The sequence below is a fragment of the Typopeltis vanoorti genome, chromosome 20 (genome assembly GCF_054136105.1).
Source record: "Typopeltis vanoorti isolate ZY-2024b chromosome 20, IOZ_Tvanoo_1.0, whole genome shotgun sequence".
Classification (NCBI taxonomy): Eukaryota; Metazoa; Arthropoda; class Arachnida; order Uropygi; family Thelyphonidae; genus Typopeltis; species Typopeltis vanoorti.
Window position 1 is genome coordinate 80618201 of NC_143568.1, and position 27127 is coordinate 80645327.

General features: G+C 34.7%; 1 protein-coding gene across 11 annotated transcripts in view; it reads right to left on the minus strand.

Moving 5' to 3' along the window:
* Positions 1 to 27127, minus strand: part of RhoGAPp190 (Rho GTPase-activating protein 190) — a 723033-nt gene that overhangs the window by 424092 nt on the left and 271814 nt on the right. For all 11 annotated transcript variants that reach the window (XM_090410500.1, XM_090410505.1, XM_090410503.1 and 8 more), the window contains one exon: positions 13826 to 13949. In XM_090410500.1, coding sequence (XP_090266626.1) covers positions 13826 to 13949 — 124 coding nt within the window. The remainder of the gene's footprint in view (positions 1 to 13825; positions 13950 to 27127) is intronic.

The window sequence follows — 27127 nt, forward strand, 5'->3', positions numbered from 1 at the left end:
AATTAATGTTCTCAGTGATGAACTTTTTTTAAGTCTTGTAACAGGAGTAGCCTTACATATGAAACTAGTAGTGCATGCATATTTCTAAAGGCTACAAAATATAAATCTGATATAAATTAATTGTTATTAGTGATGCAGCAGCAACAGAAGTTTCATTGATGTTAAATAAATAAAATGTCCACTATTTTTCTTTCTCTAGTTTTGATTTGATGTTTTCTGCTAGAAATGGTAAAGATTAACTTCTGTTTAATATATTATGTAGGTAAAATACCATTTTATTTTGTTTGTAATTTTTATGTATTACTCGTAAGGGATTAAGAAGTAATATAATTATATTTTAATTTTCTTTTCTTTTATTGTGCTTTAGTCAAGTAAAACGATTATGAGATTGTGCACTGCAATATATTGGGAAAACATGAAAAAACTTATGTCTGATTGATCTCTATTAAAAAAAAAAATCAGAATTATTGTCGACTCTTTTGCTGATGTTAAAAATCACGTCTTTAAATTGTGTGGCTTTACATGACAGCTAGAATTACACTTAAGTGCAAATAAAAAAATATTCATGCTATCAACAGGATAGAAGGACTTTTAAGTAAAAATTCTGTCACTAATTTTTAGATTCATTCAATCTTTACAATAATCTGCTGTTTTAAGGATACTTGTGACATAAGAATGAATGATATATACACTTAAACACTAGAAAGATATTTAATTAACCAAATATTTCGGTCTGGAAATAGCAGACCATCCTCAGTGGTATTACAACAATAGTTTTAAAAAATTACAAGCTAGAACACTAACAATAGATCATTAAAAATAGAACACGCCACGTGATGTTATATCACTAAGTATTAAGTATAAAATGGAATATTTTGAAGTAGAGATATGATTGGGGAAAAAAAAAATTAATGAGTAATCTTGATTAGACTTTCCCAGATTTTTGATATAGACATACAGTCATTAATTCAGGTTGGGATGATGGAACAAGGACTCCACGCTTTCCTTGAACAAACGTTCGAACCTATAACAGGATCTATGTAAGAGGCGAGTCCTGGACCAAAAGATGCTGTGGTCAGTTTCAATCCCGTGTTGAGCCAATCCAGACTTTTCAGGTTTGTTGTGAAGAATGGAGGATTGATATTCTTGGATTCTTTTTTCAAGAGAACATCCAGTCTGTCCAAAATAGGAGAGATCACAGTTGCAAGGAATTTGATTAACTCCTATTTTAGACAGACTGGATGGTCTCTTGAAAAAAGAATCCAAGAACATCAATCCTCCATTCTTCACAACAAACCTCAAAAGTCTGGATTGGCTCAACACTTCAACTCAACAAATCTGGGAAAGTCTAATCAAGATTACTCATTATTTTTTCCCCCCCAATCATATCTCTACTTCAAAATATTCCGTTTTATACTTAATACTTAGTGATATAACATCACGTGGCGTGTTCTATTTTTAATGATCTATTGTTAGTATTCTAGCTTGTATTTTTTAAAACTGTTCTTGTAATAGCACTGAGGATGGTCTGCCATTTCCAGAGCGAAATATTTGGCTAATTAAATATCTTTCTTGTGTTTACATGCATATATCATTTACATTAATCACTCTTGCAACATTCTTTGATTTTACCATTCTAGTGTGATTTTTAATTATTTGAAAAGGTCTTCTCAATACTTAAAAGCCACCAAATAATAATATGTTCCCCAAAATTTCAGTTGGTACATGAGAAATGCACAAGTTGCCCACCCCTGGTCTAGAGTCTGCATTTAAACAAATCTATCATACTGTTGCGCGTTTGGGAGTTTACGGCGAAAACGCAGGCCAGTCTTACCAGCGGTGACTAAGCCTCAGATTTTCAGAAATGCTATGTCTTTTTGCTTGTATTATTTTTGGTGTGTCTTGTGAAGGGCGGCAAACTCAGGGACTGCCCAGCGGGCGGTAAAAGCTCCAGCTACACCACTGATGGTGACATCATTGGTGTAGCTAGAGCTTTTACCTAGAGCAAAGGGTTCCACCCTAGGCAGCACTTTGAACTCTTTTGAACTTTTGCAGATAATTTTAAAATACAGTCTCGAGAACTCAGTTCCAAATATTGTAATACTACAATATTTTCCTCACTATTGCTGTAAGTGTTGCTAGTTGTGAAAGGAGTTTTTCTAAATAAAATTTGATTAAGAATTACCTACATCACTATGAAATAGACTTCGCCAATGTCATCGACAATTTTGCTAACAGAAAAGCAAAAAAAATAACATTTTAGAATGTTGAAATTAAAGTTTTACTTAAAAATAAACAGTGTTTAATTTATTTCCCTATATGTCGTTATGACCTTTTGTAGTATTTTTGGTGTGTATTAAGAGGGGCGGCAAACTCAGGTACCGCCCCAGGCGGCAACAGCTCTAGCTATGCCATTGCATCAGTTTGAATTGATATGAACACAAAATTAAACAAAACCATAATGACATTTTGTGTATGTGGTAAATCCTAGATCATTAAGTTCCATCCATCTTAAGCTTAGTTAAAGTAATACAGTAATACTTCAATTTATTCAACCAAATTGAAAATTTGGTTGAATAAATTGAACCAAAACAGGAAAGCCATATCCTGACTGAAGAACTGAAGGGTCTGATAACTAAAGGTACAATTACATATTGCCATAGCAGGGAAGTGGCTGCCAAACTAACCCACTGGAGAATCAGTAAATTGAAGGTTTTGGTCATTTGAAGGTCTGATAATTAAGAGATTACTGCATATAGTTTCAGCAAAACTCTGCCCACTTGTGACTCTGCAAGTGGGCAGAGTCTCCAAAGGTGTTGTGGAGAATGTAGTAAAAGCAGTAAATGAGAGTTGAAGGAAGTGGTTTAAAATAATAATATGGATGATGAGATGCTAGTGCAGAAAGAAATTGCATGCTCATGCAGACTCCTTCACGGGTCAAAACATAAGCTCAAGAGACTGGAGAAACAATTGCCGTATGGTACAGAAGGATGGAGAATGAAAAAAAGAAAGAGTGAATGTGAAAAGCATAAAAGTGTGAGAAACTGGAAGAAAAGAGATAGTATTATATGAAGAGTCAATGATAAGAGGTATGATTAATAAGAAAGTGATGAAAGCATATTTTCTTGGTACAAAGATAAAGGATGTTAGTGATGCTGTAAGCATGCAGAAGAAAGAAGCGAACAAGTTAATTGTTTTGGCTGGCACAAATGATTTGAAAAGTGAGAAATATGTAACATAACAGGTTGACTGAAAATTATATAGTTACAGGGATAGAATACTGTATGTAAAGGATACTGTATTTTCAAGGAGGATAGAAGGAACAGGACAGGTGGTTGGGTATTGCTGATGATAGCTGAAGAATTACAACCAACAAAATTAGAAGTTAAAATTGATTTTATGTCTCAGGGAGATGATTCATTTTGAGGCTGTCTGGGGTGGGATAGAAGCAAATAGGACAAAATATGTTGCTAGGTACTGCTATAGACCAGGCGATCGAAGATGCCATGTATTGGCAGATTAGCACAATGAATGTAGCCCAAACAATTATTATGGGAGACTTAACTATGGGGACTTTGAATGGAGAGAGGAAAGAGGATATGGCAAGATGGAAGTGGGATTTATACAGTTGCTAAGAGATAATTACATGAAACAACATGTTATAGAGAGATAGAGAGGACAAAAGGGTTTGAGGGTGTTGGATCTGATAATAGCATCAGAAGATGTATCCATAACCAAGGTACACTCTGCCTCCAATTGGAGAGAGTGACCATGTGGTCTTGTTCTGAGAAGTTGCCAAACATGTGGGGTTCTCTTAAGAAGCAGTTTATGTTCAACTATAAGGATGGTAATTATGAGAAACTCAGGAGTAATCTTGGAACAGTAACATGGCTTGAGAAACTACAAAAAAAAAAAAATGTCAATAGTGCACGACATGACAAAAACTAGAGCAAAAGGTCAGAGATTGCTTTGATAGTAGCAGTATCAGACTGCATACCCAAGATCAGAATGATAAAACAAGTTGGAATTAAGTGGATGAATAGGGATATAAAGCAAGAACTGCAAAAAAAAAAAACATTGTGGAGGAAATAAAGAAAAAGTTATCTGCATACACATGAGCAGTATGAAGAGCAAGCAAGGGTGACTAGCATGGTAAGGAAAGCCATATCAAATTATAACACAGAATTAACCAAACAGACCAAAGTAAACCCAAAAAAGTTTTTTTACTAAGTAGCAGGTAAGAGAAAAAATGACTATGGTAGGATGACTTTAAACATGGTCATGATAGGAAGGTGACTGAACCAAAAGAAACAGTTGAGCTGCTGAGTGATCATTTGCAAAGATGCATCATCCAGATGGTGACTTTAGAGTTATGATGTTAGAGAGATGCACATCAACATTGAGGTAGATGAGTAGGAGGTGCTTAGCATGTTTAAAAATATGAATGTGAACACAGCAGTTAGATTGGATGGCATATCAGCCCATGTACTAAGTGAATGTGCAAGAGAACTGGCACTGCCTCAGATGAGGTTGTTCATCAGCAGCAGCTCTGGCAGGGTTCCAAGTGAGTGGAAAGAGGGTAAGATCTATTATATAAAGGTGGCTCCAAGACAGAGGCAGCAAACAACAGACCAATTAACATATCGGGAGTGGTATTAGAAAAGTTTGGATAAAGGCAAATAGGACAAAATATGTTCCTTTACAAAACCCTGCTCTCTATAGTGGACAGCAGGATTTTTTAAAGGGTAGGTCCTGTCTTAGTAATTTATTCACATTTTATAATAAAGTGCTGAATAAAGGTAATGGCTACACCATGATACTGCTCGACTTTGCCAAGGCATTGACAGAATACCACATGGAAAACTATTACAAAAACTGGAGCAAATGGTAATGGATGAGGGACTGACAGACATACACCATAGAGTAGTATATGGGAAAGTGGAATCTAGGATAATGATGATGACCAGTGGAGTATCTCAGGGTTCTGTACTAGGGTCACTACTCTAATTTGTTATACCAGTAACATAGAGGAACATTAAAGAAGGATATTCACTTGTTTGCTGATGATGCAAAACTGAGAAGAGCAATAGTTGATAAAGGATGTAGATAATCCTGCTGGATGATTTAAATAAACTGGCATTGTGGGCAAAGGATAATGATTGTGAAGTTAATGTTGCAAAATGTAAGGTTATTCACTTCGGGTTGAAAAGATTGCATATGGTGTATCATATTGGGTATTGGATTGCAGGAAATTGATGAGGCTAGGGACTTGGGGATAATGGTGGACAAAGAGTTGATGTTCAGAGGGTATATTGCAAAGTTGGTAAAATAGCTCAAAGGATTATTTGGATGTTGAAAAACACGCTAACAAGTAAAGATAAGGAGGTTAGTATCCCTCTTTATAAGACTATGATTTCGCCACATCTTGATTAATGCGCAGAGATTTGGTTGCCTGGGTTTCTTGAGGACCAGGAGATGATAAAGAGGATTCAGAGACAAGTAACTAAAATGGAGACAGGTCTGTGGAATACTCCCTACAAGGATAAGTTGAAGGTATGTGGGTTGCAAAGATTAGCTGATGTGTGGAAAAGGGGGAACATGATGGATAACGTTTGAAATATTAGAAAATGTGAAGAAAAAATAAAACTAAAAACAAAAATAAACAGACATACCTCAAAAGAAACCAAGAAGAAATACAAACAACTCAAAAACGAAACTGATAAACTCTGCAGACAGGCTATACAAAAAAGCAGAAAAATGCAATGAGGCATATAAACACCATAACTCAAAAGCATTACACAACATAAAGAAATTATAAAAAACTTTTCACCACTGCATCTAACAATCAACAATCAGGGCGAGGAAACAGGAAATCCAAATGCAATAAAAGCAATATGGATGGAACACTACCAAGAAATCTTTAAGAATGAAAACAATAACTACTTAATAACAAAGCTCCACACTAACTCAAGACATGAAGCCTAAATGATTCTTCCATTGGAAGTGGAGAATGCTCTAAAGCAAATGAAACCTGACAAAGTACCTGGGATAGACCATATTCCATCAGCATTCTGGACAGAAGGAAAGCAAACAACTTTAAAATTCCTTAACCACACTTTTCAACAAAATCATTAAATCAGGAGATTGGATAACAGGAATTATCCTACCAATTTACAAGAAAGGTGATAAGAAAAATTGTAAAAACTACAGACCAATCACATTACTCAGCAATGATTACAAAATATTTACAAGTCTTACAGAACAGAATAAAGAGCACACATGAGATCATTCTTAGTGAAGAACAGGTAGGCTTCAGCAAGAATCGCTCCACATTGGCTCAGATCTTCATAACACAAAGATTAGCAGAATTATACTGATAATATAACAAAAAATATCTATTACTGTTTTATAGATTTTAAACAGGCATTCGATTCAATAAACAAAGTAATCTTATTAAGAATATTAAAACAGAAACAAATCCATAAAGATACCTTAAACTTCTTAGAAAAATATTATAGTCTCACAGAAGCAATAATTAAATTCAATAGTATAACAAGATAAAATAAACGTCAGTAAAGGAGTAGCCCAGGATGTCCCATCTCCCCATACCCTTTTAACATCTACCTAGAGGATATGGATAACTAAGCCTTGGAAGGAGAAAATGGATCAACCAATGGTTATAACCTTAATAACATAAAATAAACAGATGACATTGTAATGATAGCAGACAAAAGAAAAAATGGTGAACCCAATTCACCATTTTTTCTTCTAATAACCAAACTAAACAATACGTCTAAAGAATACAGCATGACCATAAATACAGACAAAACAAAAATCTTGATAATTGGAAAAAACGAAGAAAAACTAAATTTCTCCTTAAATGGATCAACAATTGAACAGGTAAAATAATTCAACTATTTAGGAACAGTAATAACAGAACACCTAGATACCATGACCACTATTAAACACAAAATATCGACTGCATGGTCATAATTTAATAAGTTAGGTAAAATCTGGAAAAATAATAAAATCTCCAAACCTCTAAAAATAAAATTATATAATGCAATTATAATACCCACTGTGCTATATGCTTCAGAAATTTGGACACTTAAGAAGACAAAGATAAAAACTGGAGGCTTTCGAGATGAAATGTCTCAGAAAAATAAATAAAATAAAATGGACAGAAAAGAAAACAAATGAAACTGTAAAACGAGACCTAAAATATACAGACTCATTAATAGAAAAGATCAAAAGAAGACAACTTCAATGGTATGGACATGATGAGAGAATGCCATCAAAAAGACTACTCAACCTTGCTCTGTATGTAAGGTTAAAAGAAAAAAAACGAAGACCAAGAACTAAATGAATAGCATCAATAAAGGCCAAATCTGGATTATAAGCATATAGACAGCTCACCAGCCACGCAAGAAACCGAGACTCCTGGAGTTGTTGTGGAAACACGGAAGACTCAACCCATCCCAGATGGAAGAGGACAGTAAGTAAGTAATTCATCAGGCCCTTTTATACATTACATGTTTTGTCTTCATCTAGATTTGATGTAGTTTGCATCATAGAGTTCCATGTGGTATCCTTTCAAAAAGACCTTTGCAAAATTCAGCAATATCATCCCACAGCTGTATCTGCATTCAGATTTCACAATATCCTAGGTACTTTTAATTCATCAACTTCTGTTCTCACTTCAGTCCCCATCATCTCTGCCATAACAATTTCTTCACTTGATGATATACTACCACAGACTGGTTTCGACCTTTATTGAGGTCTCTTCAGTGGGAGTCGGACTCAGAGGTGATACCAAGGTTGAAGCAATGCAGAAGTCATATTTCCATATGCCAGATGCCAAAAGGTGTCACATCTTATTAAATTACTCTGGATTAGAGAAACATATTGGATTTTTTTTTTCCCCTTGGTTAGACTACAAATTATATATTTAGTTTAATCCTTTATCCAAGTGTAAGCAAACAAATATATAATTATATAATTTATATACAAATTATTATTAATACAAATATGAAATATATAATTTATAGTTCTAACCAAGTGGAAAAAAAACTTCCAACATCTTTCTCCAATCCAGAGTAATTTAATAAGGTGACACCTTTTGGCATCTGGCATATGAAAATATGACTTCTGCATTGCTTCAACCTTGGTATCACCTCTGGGTCTGGCTCCCACTGAAGAGACCTCAATAAAGGTCGAAACCGGTCTGGGTAGTGACCCTACCAATAATGTATAGCATTATACATGTCCACAAGGAGATGTGCTTTGCATTATGGGACACTAAGGAAAGGGACGAGAACCCAGTCCACCTTTGCCACAAGTTACCGCAGTCCTGAAGATACTTCAGGGGCAAACTTTGTTCGCTTACATTTGATTAAAGGATTTAAATATATAATTTATAAAATATAATAACTAATTATATAACTTATAGTCTAACCAAGTGGAAAAAAAACTTCCAAAAAATTCCAGAGGTAACCATTCACACTGCCTGACAAGTGGAAAATCACATCGCATCTTTAGCATTTTAAATCTGGTATAAATTCTAGATGAAGGCTGTTCATTGTTAAACAACAAGAATAAGAATAATACACAGTAATAAACTTTAATGAAAAGTTATGAAATGAAAAATAATGGAATTAACAACACATTGTTAGTGTGTGCACGGAAACAACAAGCAATTCAGAGAACAGAAAAACAATTTAAATATAAGAATCGGTTTACCAATTAAAACAGTTGTCATGTACTAGATAAATAATATTAAAGAACAATTTTTGATATTTACATAAGATGAAAATCTCCAGGGGTGCTTAAGGGTGAAAGCTGTAACTGAGAGGAGACCTCCACATAGCCTTTAAAGGAATGCGGAGAACCGACCAGGGCTTCTGACCGAATGTCGAATCCTCACCTTCTCGTGGTGCACCTTGCTGGGTATCTACCTGGATACTGAATGAACAAGGATGGGCTGGTAATTTGGGATTTAGCCGACCAAATTGTATTCTTATTGGCTTAAACCAATATAGAAAATTACAGTACAACATGACAAAATTTCATGCCGGCTGGGCGTCGCCCGGTTAAACAAGGTCCCCGTTGTTTTCGTCAGGGAACCAGGGCGAACAGCGAAAAGTCAGCTACTGGAAGAAATCTGAAAACAAACCCCTACTCAACATCACCAGAGTTAAATATCGGTACTATCAACATAAGAAACCTGAATGACAAAGAAATGGAACTAGCTGAAGAATTAGATAAGTACCAGATCGACATAATAGGGATGACTGAAACAAAAAAAGACAAAAACTGGTGAGATCTTTCTGAGCAATAAATAAAAAATGTTATATTCAGGAAATGACAATCAAGGAAAAGGAGTAGCCATAGTATTCAACACAAAATACGAGGCTAATCTTATTGAATGGCAGGCAGTCTCAAGTAGAGCGATGTGGGCAAATATCAGAATGGGGAATTGGACAATGAGACTTATTTGTGCCTATGTTCCCACAGAATGTTCTACTAAGGTACGAAGTGGAGAAATTTTTTGATGCTTTAGAAAAAGCAACTGACACAATGAAAAAGGAAAAGTTGGTCCTTGTTGGAGATATAAATAGCAGAGTAGGAAATGATTGTTAGACATACAAAAATATTTTGGGAAAATTTGGAGAAAAGAGCAAAACTAATAATAATGGCAAATACGTGTTGGATTTCTGCTCAGGACATGGACTGGTTATTACTAACACCATGTTCCAACATAAAAATGTGCACTAATTCACATGGAGAGAAGAGGCAAGGAATAAGAAAAGTCTCATTGACTATGTTATTGTTGATAGTGATGTTTTCTCCCTAGTGCAGGACACCAGAGTGTACAGAGGATTTGAAATTGGAAGTGATCACTATTTAGTCTTGAGCAGGATAAAATTGAATTTCATATTGAAAAATTACATGTAAGAAAGTTTTAAAGAAAATAAAAGCTGAGCAGCTCTCAGATGTGAACTGTAGACTAAAATACACTAAGATAATTGAAGAAAAAATGAAAGAGTCTGAGAACAAGAACCAAACCTTCCAGGTTCAGTGGCAAGCCTTGAAGAAAACCCTGATTGATTCAGCCAGAGACGCATGTGTGGTGAGGTTGTCTGCAAGGATATAAAAATCAGAACTCCATGGTGGACACAGGAAGTTAAAGAGCCAGTGAAGGAAATGAAGAAAGCATATCAAAAGTTTCTGGCAAATAAGACAGCTTGTGCTCTTAGAGAATACAGAGACACATTTAAGAAAACCGTGTAAAACTAGCTAAACAAAAGTCATAGGAGGACTTTGGCAAGAATATAGAAAATAAATATCAAGAAGGTGGCAAGATATTCTGAAGGTTGTTGAAGAAGCTTAGAAACGGAGGAAAGAGTGCTTTAAAAGGAGTTAGAGATGATAAAGGTGACATGAAAACAGGTGAAAAAGATATCCTTGACGTATGGAGTAATCACTTCGAAAAATTGCTAAATGAAACAAGCACTGATAGCACAGTGGTAAAATACATATCCATACCTGAAGTAGAAAAAGCCATCAAAGGCTTGAAATGTGGAAAGGCAGCAGGAATAGATGATATTCAACCAAAAATGCTGAAGTATGGTGGTATAAAAGTCTTACAGTGGCTGCACTGCATAGTTCAGAAAGCCTGGACAGAGGGATGAATTCCCGATGATTGGAGTAGAGCTCTAATTATACCCATATATCAAAAGGGAAATAAAACTGAATGTGAGAATTATAGAGGTATTTCAGTACTGAGTATTCCTGGCAAGGTCTATGCAAGTATACTCGAGAAATGCTTCAGAAGGATTGTGGAATGGAAGTTTGGTGAAGACAAGCAGGATTCAGACCAAATAGAGGTTTTCAGGATCAGATCTTCACTTTACGACAAATAGTTGAGAAAGCATGGGAATATAACAAAGACCTGTATTTAAGTTTTGTAGATCTGGAAAAGGCATACGACAAGGTGCCAAGAGAGAAGCTATTCAATACGGTACAGTTATATGGTGTCAATGGGGCATTATATCAAGCAATACTTAAGTCTTTATTTGAGTTGTAAGTCAGCAGTTAGAAATGAAGAAAGTACAGGAAGATGGTTTAATGTTAAATCTGGTGTGAGACAAGGATGTACATTATCCCCTCTGTTATTCATTATCTATATGGATCACATTATGAAATAAAGTGGTATTAAACATGCTATCAGAATTGAAGATGTTAATGTCAGCTCTTTGCTTTATGTGGACGATGTTATACTTCTAAATAAATCCGCTACAAGTTTGCAAGATTCCCTGACTAAATTGAATAACTGTTGTAATAGATATGGCATGAAGTTCAGCAATAAAAAGACAAAGATAATGAAAATAGGTAGAATCATTGAAAATGTCAACTGTGTTGTGAACAGGGAACCTGTGAAACAAGAAAAAGATTTCAGCTACTAAGGCACGATTTTTAGTGAAGATGGTAAATTAAATATGGAAATAGACAACGGAATCAACAAAGCTGGTATGGTAGGAAGTCAATTGAATAAATTCATATGGTATAAGAGAGAAATTGGTCAGAACACTAAATTAGCTGTATACAAGACAGTGTTCAAACCAATATAACTTATGGATCCGAGAACTGAGTCATAAGTAAAACACTTGACCAAATACTAGAGACCGCAGATATGAGAGTCCTAGAAAGATTATAGGCGTGAACAGATGGCATTAATGGCAATATCATATTAAAAACGAGGATATTAGGAAAGAACTTGACATTGTCAGCATCCAGGAATGCGTTAGCAGAGCTAATAGCAGGTGGTATGGTCACTTAAACAGAATGGAAGAGGAAAGATTAGCAAAACAAGTGTTCTCTGCTAGGTTGGCAAGAAAACAACCCAGAGAAAGACCATGATATAGGTGGATTGATATGGTACAAAGTGCCTTTTAAACAACATGCCTTAGACGATAGAAATATAAGATCTGATAATGTTGGAGTCTTGTTAAGTAACAGACTGATTTGGAGGAAAATTATAGATAGGAAGTTAGTAATGATGTAATTTTGTTCATGTAGTACTATCATATCCTGTACACCCCTTGAGTGAGGGTACATTTCAAGAATTTGATGATGAAAGTCTCCTAGACTTTTTTTTTGGAGGAGGAGGGAGGGAGAAAAATCTGATTCAAATTAGGCAGTCATAAAGGGGGCATTGCAATGTTCTTTGAAGCACATTACAGGGAATCTGGTAAACACCAGCTAAAGACAGAGGGAAAAGTTTATATTTTGTAGATGGTAAGAGATGAGAAATTCTGTTGACAAAGATCATCTGTTAGATCTGATGAGAGTTGTAAATATTTAATTCCAATAAAGTTTTGATAGTAAGAAGTTCTTATTGTAAGCCTGAGGGAGAAGAACAAACATTATGTACTCTATTATTGACTTGACAACACTGATTTTTTGGGAGGAGTGATGAGCACACTTTTGATGCATATATTTGGCAGTAAAGACCAGTTTCAATAAACGATGGTTGACAAAGTACTGTAGACTCTCGGAGTAAGAAAGATATCCAAAAAAGGTGAACTACAAGCACTTTCTTTTTCCCATGGTGAATTGCATGCATGAGGCTATTGATTCGATGAAGAAAGGTGGCGAGTTCATTTTCAGAATGAGACAAAACAGCAAAAACATCACAGACATGGAAAAACCAGAAAGAGGGTTGTGGCCTGGTTGGCCGAGTGGTTAGCATACATGCTCTCCAGCCAAAAGTCTACAGGTTCAAATCCTGCCATGGGCATGGATGATGTTTTTCAAAATATTAGTGGTGGTGGGTAGTAGATGCTGTTAGTGTAGATAATGCTGATCGCTGTAGTTGGTGGATTGAATGGTTGATGTGGAGAGTTGTAGAGTAGGTACCCTCCCTCAATGAGTCTTTGGACCCCTTGGTGGTGTCATGTAATAATATGAAAGGATGAAAATGCGATATCACCCAGATGATTGAAATATCAGTTATCCAAGTGTGGAGACAGAGGGCTACCCATGGTTATGCCTTCCAAGTTTTGTTTTGTCCAGCTGAAATATCTTGATTGTAACAAATTCAAAAATCTTCACAACATCAGGAGGGAAATCACATAGAAAACTGATAGACAATTCAATGATGAGAATTGAGAATAGAGAAACAATGTCAAAACCGGCTAAAATTGTTTTTCCATTTACCAATGTTCTCTTGTCATGTTTTCAGGATATCTTTTATTTTTACACAAAACAAATGCATGGAAAAATCTTCATTTTTGTTCTAAAAAGTTTAAACATTTTAAAATGATGCCTAAATATCAATTTCCCTCAATTCATTCCTGCACTACATGATTACATGCACTCCCCCACCCCAAGTACAATAAGGAAACAAACAGCTGATAACTCACATTTACTGCTAATTATTCACTTCTAAACTAATCAATAATTATTTAGGTTTTGCATATATTCCCTTCTGAGGACTTATAGTACTTGATAACTGTGTGTTCAATGTATGAACAACATATGAACTGTGTGCAACTGCCATGGAAAATTTTTCACAATACAATACAACAGCTATTTGTTTTTCTCATGTCTCACAAAAACTGCAAAAATTTACCTCCCTTTTAAAGTTTGAGCTTTTTGATGCTTCCTCCTTATAATAATTCGAGACTTCTTGTAATTGGAATTTTTAACTACCAAATTTTGGTATGATTTTAGATGAGCTTACCGTTTAATACTGTTCAAAACTTTAAACCATATATATCAATTGGGATTTTTTTAAATACATTAAATGGAACTTCTTACTTACCATGAGGTAAAAAATCTGATGTTCTGAATGAGTTCTGTGGCAAGCCAACATCACCATCAATAATTCTGAAGTCAAGTGTATACTGAATTTTGTCAACTTCAAATGTATCATCTACACACTGTGCCTGTAAATATTTTCATAATAGTATAACCACAAACATGCCATACAAATACTAACATTTTATAGAATAAATAAAAATTAAAAAAAAAAAAAAACCAATAAATAGCTCCGTTTATAGGTGCCATGAAAGCATTTCCTATGATTCACATATATTACATATATTTCAAATATATATATATATATATATACACACATACAGTAAAACCTTTTTTTTTTTTTAACACTTTTCAGGGGACTGATGGAAAAAAGTGCAAATAGCAGAAAAGTGTAAATAGCAGGAAATGTAAAAAAACATTTAAAAAAAAAAAGGCTAAAAGATGACTTACTGCTAGTATGCGAGTCTGCATACTAAATTACAAAATTTAATAACTGAAAATAAATGAATTACAGTGTACTTACATTTATCTATTTAAAAAAAATCTTTAATTGTTGATTGTTTTTGCTTTTCGTATTTTTTTTTTTTTGACTTAGTGCCAGATTGCTTTGCATTGAGTTCAATGCTTGACCTGTTTTTTTACTATCATGTTCAAAGTGGACATGGAGAGTCCAAGATCGTATGCTAAATGCACACGTATTCTGGCATGCCAATTTACACGTCGCAGAATTGCCATCTTTTCTTCTACCAAAATACATTTTCTGTCTTTTTTATCCATGATGGATAAAAAAGACATGATGGATAATCCACCACCTCAACTTGAAAGCAACTTTCACACGCTAAATTACGTTGCAGAAATTCTGCAATATCAATTCATACTGTGATTGAAAAATCACGGTATCACTCTTCACTACAGTACTGTTGTATGCGCGCAAGTCACCGTGATGGAGGAAACAAAACTACAGCCGAAAGCAATGCCACCTGAGAACAGAAATGTGCAGATTTCCAGTGAAATTGATTCCAAAATCGGTATTGCCACCGAGAAAAAAAATGCAAATCATGGGAAATAACGTCCACATCAAGTTGTTAATGGTGGGAAAACAATACATTGTTAGAATAGGCCTTAAGACAGGACCAACAGAAAATGACGTAAATTGTGGGAACGTAAAAATGGGGTTTTACGGTATATATCTTTATATAAAACATAGATTTGTGTGTGTGTGTGTGTGTTATACATGTGCATATTTATTCACCATTAGTACTTAAAGAATATCAGTTATATCTGTGAACTTATATTTAGTTTCACAACCAAATCGCCAGACCACTTTGTCCAGTGATTTGAATTTGCAGAATTCGATGGATTGAGAAAATAGAAAATTGAAACTGGAGAGAGTATATGTATTAAGTGTTTCAAAAGTGAGTGTTTTAGGTGACAAATACTGATGATAAGATGGAAAACGATGTTATTATGTCGAATGTGCAGAGGAGAATGAAATGGACATTAATAAAGCAATAAAGTGCTTAAATGTTATCCTTCATAGGACAAAGCACAAAATTTAAAAATTGCAGAAGTGGCAAGAGATTAGCAGGGTTGAAAAGAGAAAGAAGCAGGTGGTCAGAAGGAATAATAAAGACAGACCAAATGTAGACTCAATGATCAGGGGAGTACATAATGAAAATATGACAAAATTCTGTTTCCCAGGTGCAAAAATTCACAATATTAGCTATGCCATCTGGATGCAAAAAGGTAAGCAGAAGGAAACGATTGTCGTCTTGGTTGGTATAGATCATTTGAGAGGCGAGACGTATTCTGAGGGAGGATGTAAAGGAGATGCCAGAAGAGGTAAAAACTAAAGAACAAGAAGGTGAAAACTGTAAGTCTCCTACCACACTATTATAGAGGTGAACTAAGAGGAGGGCACTGGTAGCCACTAAATCTATACATAGATTATGCAGAAAGAATGTTATAGGATTTGTTGATCTGTGGTCTGTGTTTGATGGAAAGAAGAATTCGTACAATGCTGATAGACAGCATCTATATGGTTTTGGTGTTAGGTGTCTGGAGAGAGAGTTGTTCACTGAGCATGCTGAAGCCCAAATTCAGGAAAACTTAAGCAATTAGGGTGGAAGCAAGTGAATTTGTGTGAAGGCACCCATGAGGCGAGTGAGTGTGAGAATGACCCCCCCCCCACCCAAACCCAAGTGTGGAATCTAGTCTCTCAAGCAAAAATATTTAATACGGTAGTCAATTCAGGAAGTAAAGCAGTTTCTATATACTAGTACCAGAAATATCAGGAACAAGAGAGAAGAGTTTCTGGCATTGTTTAGTGCAACCTCGCCAAATGTTATTGATGATATAGTCACAGGGATTGAATGTGAAGGGTTTGGTATTTTCAGGGAAGATAGAATGGGAGAAGGGGAATACTGTTGATAACAGCAGATGAACTGCAGCCAAACAGAATAGGAGATAGGCAGGAGGGCAGCTGTCCATTTGAAACAATCTGGTCTGAGACTAAGGTCAGTAAGACAAAATATACAATTTGTTGTTGCTATCGGCTAGGGAGTTCCACAGATAATCTGGAAGACATATATCACCAAATTAGTACAATGAGTACAGATCAAGTGATTATTATGAGGGACTTCAACTATGGAAATCTAGACTGGAAGGAAGAAAGATCACATGGCAGGAAGAAAATAGAATTTACACACCTGCTAAGAGATAATTACTTATGGCTGCATGTGATGGAGGGGACTAGGGGCAGCAGAGTATTGGACCTGGTCATAAAATCAGAAGTGCTATCCATAACTAAGGTGACCACATTAACTCCAATTTGTGAAAATTACCATGTGGTCATGACTTGAGAGATTGTAAAATATAGGAAATATTCTTTTCAAGAAGGGGTATATGTGGAACTACAAGGCAGGTGATTAGGACAAGCTTAGGAAGAAGCTTAAATCTGTGACATGGCATAAAACACTATAGGGTAATGATGTTAGTAGTACATGGGATATAGTTAAGGTTCATCTAGAGCATAGGTTCCCAAAGTGGGCGGTACCACCCCCAGTGGGCACTGAAGCCTTCTAGGGGGCTATAGTGGGATCGGAAGCATTTGGGGGGCAGTCGGTGGCTCTTTATAGAAGAAATTAATAATATATATTTAAAAATTAATTATTTTCGTGATTTTGCGATTAGATAATCGTTTAAAATTTAAATATTGCATTATAATTCATCTTATTCCGTCTTACACGATCAATTTTTTTTATCAATTTTCTATGTCAATGAGAAAATAGAGCATGTATATATGTGTGTATAATATGTTATGTTTATAGTAGCAAATATATTTGTTATATTTCATTTTAAAATATATATAAAATATATAAAACCACTTTTCTAATTGATTTGTACAAAAATAAACCCAATTTTATATAGTTTAATATTACGAGTAAAAATAATAATGGCAAGAAAGAAATAAAATCGTAAATTCTAGTTAGTACTAACTTATATTGCTAACTAGAGGGAAAAAACAAAGCAAATATTATTCAAAACTCATTATACTGTTTTCTGTGGTTATGTTTTGTAGGTTTGTTGTTTATATCTTGTGTAATTATTTTATTTATTAATTATTATTTATAATTATTCGGACAATGTCGTGGTCAGACGAACAAAATGTGCTTGCGTGCAAAATAAAAAAATTGAACGTGTCATACAGGGTATTTTAACTTCTATTTTTTATATACTTGCTATTGTAAAAACTGAATGTGCCATACAGGCTTTAGTCTATCCACGCAGCAGATGAGTCTTAACTAGTAGTATGTCGGTCAACTATTACGTAGGTAATTCACTCAATTTAGCATGTTTTGACAGGAATGGGTGCTTGCAGTGACTTGTTCAAAGCATGAGTATGATGGTATCACAAACAAGTCAATGCATGCAAGTCGATTCGGGCTAGATTTCAAATCTATAAATACCAGTGGTCTAGGAATAAGTTTTATTATTTTCTGTGTGCTTTGCATAAATGCTTGCTGAGTGTAAATTAAATCTTTTATTTTGTGAATATTTTTGCAAATTTTATTACTTCATTATGTCTGAATATAAGAAGAAATGTCGACAGTACAGTATTGAGTATTGGAAATATGGTTTTATTCAGTCTCCTACGAACCAATTATTACCCAAGTGCTTGATTTGTCAAAAAGTGTTTTCAAATGAAGCCTTCTAGGCTACAAGAGCATTTGACTAAAATGCATGCCGACAAAAAGGATAAAGATATGTCCTACTTTCAAGTACTAGAAGAAAAATATTTTAAACCTCTAACTATATCAAAACTTTTTACGTCGTCCACTAAACAAGATAATGACGGATTACAAGCTTCTTATAATATTTCATTATTAATCGCAAAAGAGGGAAAACCACACACAATTGGTGAGGAATTAATCTTGACAGCAGTAAAAGAAGTAATAAACACTGTGCTTCATAAGCCAGTGTCAGATATCATCAGGAAAATTCCTTTGAGCAATAATTCAGTGCAAAGAAGAATCTATGAAATGGCTGAAGACGTTGAAAAATCATTCTGCGATTATTTGAAGACATGCCAATTTTCCATTCAACTCGATGAATCAACTCTCCCAAATAATGAACCACTACTCTTATCATATGTATGATTCATAAAAGAAGAAAAAGTTTGTCAAGAATTATTATTTGCTAAAAACTTGGAAGCGGATACAAAGGAAGAATATGTTTAATATCATGAATACGTTTTTTCAAGAGAAAGATATTCCTATTCGTAATATTTTGTCTGCTGCTACTGATGGTGCTCCAGCAATGACAGGGCGCCACAAGGGTTTCATAGCGCATTTGAAACAAGCAGTGCCAAATGTACTCGCTATACATTGTGTTCTTCATCATCAACATTTGGTTGCGAAAAATTTAAGTGAACGCCTGCACACGTCGCTCCATTACATTATTAGAGTAGTCAACAAGATTAGAAGCAATTCATTGAGTGACAGATTGTTTAGCCAACTTTGTAGTAAAAATGATGAAGATTTCAATCGTTTGCTGCTTCATACAGAAGTTCACTGGCTTTCAAAAGGTATTTGTCTGAATCGATTTTACAATTTGTTTGATTCAGTACTAGAATTCCTAGAAAACAGAGACGACGGATTGCAGGCCAACCTGATTACATCCAAAAATGACATCGCTTATTTGGCAGACCTCTATAAAATATTTAATGAAGTCAATCTACAACTACAAGGTGATGAATTGAATTTAATTAAAACAAAAAACGTTATCGGCGCTTTGTAGGGAAACTTCTTCTGTTCAAGCGAGTGGAATATAGCCACTTTTGAAATTTATCAGCAGTGTCTCTCAAAAAGGAAGATTTACTTACATACTGCCAACACGTGGGGGTTCTCCATGCTGATTTCAGTGAGCGATTCAAGGATATTCTAAACATGAATATACCAAATTGGGTTCTAGATCCTTTCTCACATGTAAGCACAGCAGGATCATCAAATTTACAAGTGGAACTCATAGAACTCACAACAAATGAAGCACTAAAAATAAAATTAAAAACTGGATACCAAGAGTTCTGGCTTCAAAAATCAATACCGACACTGTACCCTGGATTATGGGAAATAGTGTAGAAATTTTTAATTGCATTTCCATCTTCTTATGTGTCCTGAGCATGGATTTAGGGCTGTAGTGAATGTACTATCTAAGAAAGGGAACCGATTGCATATAACTGAGCATGGCGATTTGCGACTGTTTTTAACGAAAGTTGAACCCGATATTAACAAACTTTTAAAAATGCACCAGGCTCATCCTTCACATTAATTTGTTATTTTTTCTTTATATTTTTACTTTGTAAGTTCAAAATAAACAATTTTCTAATACATTTGATGGTGTTTTAATTATTACAATAAGATTCTTACTAATGTAATGCAATCTCTTAATATGTATTCCGAATTTTCATATTTAAACCATTGTATGAAACTTCACATTAATTTGTTATTTTTGCTTTGTATTTTTACTTTATAAGTTAGAAATAAACAATTTTGTAATATATTTAATGGTGTTTTAATTATTACAATAAGATTCTTACTAATGCAATGCAATCCTCTTAATTGTATTCCACATTTTCATATTTAAGCCATTGTATGAAACTGTGCATAATGTTATTCGAGCATACATTTTACAATCTTTACATATGGGCTATGTTTCACCAAAATCGGTATATAAATAACTGTGTTCAAGATGAAGCACATATCGGCCACTTCTTTTTAAAAATTTAATGGCATAAGCAGTAATGTATCATTAGTTGCTATTTATGTCAAAAAAATCAAACGGCTTAAACATGGAAAACTGTTATAATGGGGGGGGGGTTACAAAATATATGTCTTGCAAAGTAGGCAGTGGCCTGAAAAAGTTTGGGAACCTATGATCTAGAGGAAACAATATTAAATTGCATACCTAAGGTAAGGAGAGTTAATCAGGTAGGAGTTAGATGGATGAGTGTTATCATTAAGCATGAGTTGCAGAAGAAGAAAATGCTGTGGAGAGTACATAAAGAGAAAGGTGACCAGCATGACAAGGAAGGCAATATCAGATTATGAGAAGAATCTAGTCAAGCAGACCAAAGGCTCTTTTCTTATGTGGCAAGTAAGAGGAAGAATGACTACAGAAGATTAACCTTAATGAGTGATGATGGTCATGAGAAGATGGAAGCAGATAAAATGGTTGAGTTACTTGAGTGGTCATTTTGCAAGGGTTAATGTTTTAACCCTTGCAAAAGGAATTAACCTTACTAGGACTTCATCCTAGTAAGGTTAATGTTTTCACCTATGTGACAGACACTAATTTGGAAACAGAGATGGATGAATTGGAGGTTCTTAGGATGTTGTAGAATCCCAACGTAAATACAGCAACACAGTTTATTTTTTGAATTGCATGATAGCAGTTAGAATTGAAGGATGTACAGGTAGGTACCTCCTATACCTAGTGGTTTGATTTAATAATCAAACTATCTTCTGATATTAAATCAAATACCTATAATATGCACTTTCATTTCACAGAAGTGTACGTTATCTCCACTGTAATAAGATATCATCTAGGGTTTTACAAGAATGTGCAAGAGAACTGGCAATGCCTTTGATTAGACTCTTTAATTTAAGATTCAGCTCTGGTAGAGTTTCAAGGGAGTGGAAAGAGCACAAAATTAGAACCTCCCTTTCATAAGGGAGGTTCTAAACCTGCAGTAACATGTTATATGCCAATCAGTATCTCAGGCAATGTGGTACAAGTACTAGAAAAATTAATCAAGAGAATTCAAGAATGGGTAAATAAAAATATGGTACTGTAAGAGGGTGGCTTTGTGAAGCGGTCGGTCATGCCCTGGTAATTTACTAAGGTTTTATAATAGAGTAACAGCTGAGTTGGATACAGAAAATGGCTACACAATAATTTTACTGGATTTTGCAAAGGCAATTGACAGAATACCACATGGAACTCTGTTACACAAATTAGAACAAATGGGATGAATGTAAACTGTGTAAACTGGATAAGAGGGTGGCTGCTGGAGAGATATCAAATGATATAGGAAATAACCTGAAAGAAAATATTCAGTATGATGATGATGCAAACTTAGGTAGAATAATAGTTAATCAAGGCAATGTGGTATGATTTAAATAGGCTGTCAGTAGGCGCAAAAGATAATGGATGTCAGTTTAATGTGGAGAAATGTAAAGTTATGCATTTTGGGATAAACAGATTACAAGCAGTGTATCACAATGATGGCACCGCACTCGGAAATAGTTAAAGCTAGCGATTTAGGGATGGTGGTAGACTGAGAGTTCAAGTTTATAAGATATGTTGCTAAGGTAGCCCATAAGGTTACTTGGCTATTGAAAAACACATTAATACATAGAAATAAGGAAGTTGTTATTCCTCTTTATAAGGCCTTGATATGCTCATATCTTGATTACTGTGCTCAAGTCTGGTCCTCTGGGTTTCTTGGGGATGAGAAAGTGGTGGAGAGGATTCAGAGGCAACTGACCAAGATAGTGGCCTGTGGAATGTTCTCTATGAGGATAGATTGAGGGTGTGTGGATTGCAGAAGTTGGTGGATAGTAGAAAAAGAGGGGATATGATAGAAACATTTAAGTTGCTTAAAGGGTTTTATAAGATATATGCATGGAAAATGTTCCAGCACTAGGCTAGAGAGACTATAACAAGGTCTCATCACTGATAGTTGAATAAATGTGTGGTTAGTAGGGGTGTACTGACTAGATTTTTTGCTTAGAGAGAGTTGTGAATCGGTGGAGCAGGATGCCAGAGTCATTTGTGAGTGCTTTGTCTGTTAATGGGGTCAAGGAGAGGTATAACTGATAGGGTCTCCCGCAATGTCTTCGAACTCCATGAGGTGCCTGTATAATAATTATAATAATAATAACAAAGTTAAACTTCTAACATTAAGAAAAACACAAGAAATAAGAGATGTCATAGACTATGTTTACAGCAATACGTTTACACTTCTTCAGGATAAAAAAATTATATGTGGAATTTGAAATAGGAAGTGATCACCATTTATTTAAAAAAAAAATTCTAGAATTTTGTTATGTCCCTATCTTACGATTTTGTTTGTCTTACAAACTGCCTTCATCTATATTCTCCTAACTTCTACTTCCAAGACATCACCTAAGTTTCTATTAATATCTGAGTTATTGTTCCCCGTAATATCCCTAGTATTTGTATTTTAACTGCGCCCTTTGGGATATTTAGTTTAAGATATTTTATACATAAACAGAGAAAGGAACTCAAATATCTGAAAGTGTAACTATTGCAGCCGTGACACTATTTCTTGTTACTCAACAATAATTCCTTGAACTTCCCGTTTCTTAACATTAGTTCCGCGCGTGGTTAGGCTCGAATGTTTCTAAGTGGTGCATTGGATAAGCAATATCAGACAACTTTCTTTTACATTAAACAAAAGGTTTATATTTCTCTAAACATGGTACATATCAAATTACTCAACTAAATTACTTACACACTAAAATTAGCTTAATACAAATAGTTGAGCTATGATTCGACAAAAGTTACTATGATCATGCCGCCACAAAATTTCATACAAAACATGAATTCACTTAACATGGAAATATTAGATCACCACACATTAATAGATTATTCAACTTCAAGTACACTAACAAAGTCATTAACAACTCTAGCACATACTTATGACAATTCCAATTCTCTACACATCACACTAGGCATTCGAATTCCTCAGTCCACTTGATTACTCAATTTACACTAATCAAACTCAATATTAACAAGACCATTTACTTCATTAACGCACATCTATGTCATTAACTTTCCTTTTACTGACGCCCTTTCTTACTTCTTTCTCCCGCCTCCTACTTGTTTTCCGTCTGTCTACCAATTGGATAGCATTTTGCCGCCATACGTCATTTTGATTGGCAACTCGTAACGAAGTTTCTATCCGGGTATAGGCCCTAAGCGATATTCCGTTATTTCCCTTGTTAGCCTCTATCTTAACCCCTTTTCAAACCTTTTCTCAGAATTCTACTTACTGCTTAATCTGTAGCCTCTTACATAGCGCATTTCATGACTCATTCTTTTATACTTATGCACTTAACTCTTTCATTCTTAATCGCATTACCATATTAATTCTTAGTTAGCTACTTATTTAATACAAATTCCTTGTTTAGTCATAATACATCTTAATACATTCTTTTCTTTTGTTATCTTAACTAAACAATAGACCTTTACATTTTACTCAATTTATACTGGATGCAAGAATATTTTATTAATTAAATTATCCTTTTTATGCAGGGGTTTTTATTTATGTTATTTATTTTTCATGTTACACCATGATAACTGAGAATACTATATTCTCAAGATATCAGGTGTAACAATTTCAAAATACTAGAATCATATGGTGTAAATGGTGGCTTATATCAAGCAATACATAGTTTATATTTGAATGGCACAACAGTAGTTAGAATTGAAGGAGGTAGAGAAAGTACCTTCCTGTACCTGGTGGTTTGATTAACATCAAACTATCTTGTGATGTTAAATCAAACACCTATAACGTGAACTTCTGTCTCAAAAAAGTGTGCATGTTATTTGATGATTACTAGATGATTACATTATTAAGGAAAGCAGTATTGAGACAGGATATCAAAACTCGAGATAGTGAAATAAAGTGCTTACTTTATGCAGATGATATACTGCTAAACAAATGAAAGCTAGCAGATTCCTTACTAATTGAAGAAGAGCTGCAATAAGTTTTGCATGAAATCAGAAACAAAAAGACAAAGACATAATAGGCAGTAACACTGACAACAATTAACTACATCTTGAATAGACAGCAAGTAAAACAAACCACCTATTTGGGCAAAATTTTTAGTGTAATGACTAAATATGGAAATAGATAACAGAATTGGCATATACAAGGCAGTGTTCAAATCAATTTTATCTAACGACCTGAGAGTTAGGTTAGAAATAAAGCAGTTGATCAAAGACTAAGATGGGATAATGATCACAGATAAAGATGGGAGAAACATTAGGAGAGTGAACAGGCGCATTAATGGAAGAACGATATTAAAAATGACAATATTAGGAAGAAAAAGAACCTTTACATTATTAGCAATCAGGAATGTGCAAACAGAGTAAATGTTAGCAAAACAAGTGATTTTTGCGAGGCTGTGATAAAAAAAGACAAATAGGAAGAAGTCAACATCTAGATGGATGGATACAGTAGGAAGTGAACTTAAAAGACCAAAATATAAATTTTGATAAAATATAAGATAAATATATAAAATTAAAATTTAAAAAAAAAAATAAAAAAATCAGCCAACACTTTTTATTGCTGTATAGGGAGCAGGCAAGGCCGTTTTAGTCCTATCTAACTTTTGAAGACTGTGGGCGAAGTTCAATCTCCACCAGTAGCTAATCAGTGATAGCTGGCACAAGACTATTACTAATTATACATGCCATCTGGTGAAAAGAGGGATGAGAAGTGCTGCCATCTTATGGTTCCTTATCCTAACACAATGTTTATTGTCTGAAAATAGTCTGGGTTCTATGGTTAATTTTCTTGAGTTAACTGCATCTGCTTGAAAGTCCTGGAGTATACAAAGTTTCTCGTGCCTGCAATTTAGGCTACTATGGACTGACTGGTAAATTAGTTTTAACATCCACTTTGAAGAACACAAAAATTAAATCTACGACCATGTATGGCAAGTTGGGATTGGCAAATCATGCTATGGTTATTCCTTCACGTAGCATCAGATAGAGATAAACATCTAAATTACATAGAAGTCGTTATGCATCTCAGACTATTTTTGGAATTAGCATCAAATGTGGAACACTCTCCCAGAGTCAACAAATATGGTTGCATTGATCTCGAAGATCTGGCAGACTATCATTTTAAGACCTGATAGACTGACTTCTCTAAATTAACTTTCTGTTATCAGATTCACAGAGAGCACCATGTGGGGACAGTAGTTTTGTTGTCAGTTACAATGAAATTGTTTTCCACAATTACTCAGTTTAGTACTGTGTGCCTGTCAGTTATAACTGTGCTCTGATGATGTTGAGAAGAAAACCAGTGAAATCAGGTGACATCTTTTGGCTACTTGTACGAGGGTGGTCTGAAAAGTTCTTCCCCTAACAATGAAAAAAAAAAAACGAATTTATAATTTCAAAATTATTTTTATTTTTCAACATAATCTCCCTTAAGACTAATACGTTTATTCCAGCGATGCTCCAACACCATTATCATGTCCCTGCAGTGGTTCTCAGTAAGATCTGCAAAATACGCCTCTACAGCTGCAACTCTTGATTTGAAGAAAAATGCTGACCAGCAAGGAGAGTTTTAGTTTTTTTGGGAAGAGATAGAAATCAGAGAGAGCCAAATCTGGGGAATAGGATGGTGTTCCAATAATTCATAGTGCAGATCCCTTAATTTTCCCATTGTCAAAACACCTTTGTGAGCAGGTGCATCGTCCTGATGAAAGATGATTTTTTCTTCTGCAAATCAGGTCTTTTTTCACGAATTTTTTTGTCTAGTCTGGTTAAAAGATCAATATAATATTTCCCAGTTACTGTTTTACCCTTTTCAAGATAATTAATAAACAGAATGCCTTTAGCATCCCAAAACACTGATGCCATGACCTGTCCTGCTGATGGAACTGACTTTATCTTCTTTAGCACTGAACAACTGGCTCCTGCCCACTGTTGTTTGGATTCTGGTGTGTAATAGTGAATCCAAGTCTCATCCATAGTAATAAATCGAAGAACAAAATCAGTTTTATTCTTCAAGCACTTTATCCTTTAGGCTCCAAGCACTGTTCAGAGATTTTCATGCAAGTGCGTTTTTGATATGCTGTGAGTAAGCATGACAAGCATCTTGCGGAAAGCTTTTTCATTTGCAATTCTTCATGCAAAATATATCCTACATGTTCTTTTGAAATGACTATAGTCTCAGTAATTTCATGCACTTTGACTCGCTGGTCATCCAATAGCATATCGTACACTCGATCAATGATTTCTGGTGTTGTTACACTTTTTAGATGTTCTTCATGTGGATCATCTTCAAGGCTGGTATGGCCATGTTTAAACTCAGCAGCCCATTTCTTAATTGTCAAAAATGAAAGAGAAGAGTGCCCATAAACCTTTATGAACTTCGAATGAATTTCTTTTTACCTTCTTAAAGGGCGTTAAACCTTTTACAAAGAATTTTATAACCACACGATACTCAATTTTATCCATTTCAAGGGATACAGACAACACTTTAGCTTCAGACAGCTGTATAAAACAAACTATTTGATAGAATGACTTGCAATTTTACATGGATGCTTATGACAGATGTACCAACTTAAAAAAAAAAAAAATCTTGCCGATAATTTTGCCACCTATGATCGAGAACTTTTCAGACCCTCGTATATCGAAATACAACTTCTGCATTACTTCAACCTTGATAAACTTCTAGGTTTGGCTTCCACTGATGAGACCTCAATAAAGGTCAAAACCAGTCTGGGTAGTGACCCTTCCCGTAATGCATAGCATTATACATGTCCATAACAATATATGCTTTGCATTATGGGATACTTAAGGCAAGTGATGTGAAGCCATTAGCCTCTATATACGAGTTGCCCAGTCATGAAGTTTCTTCAGGAGCAAACTTTGTTTGCTTACACTTGGATAAAAAGTATAATTTTTTGGCATCTTCAATTTAAAGTACACTTGATATCACAAGACTGCATCACAGAAGGAATGTGTAAATAAGAAATCA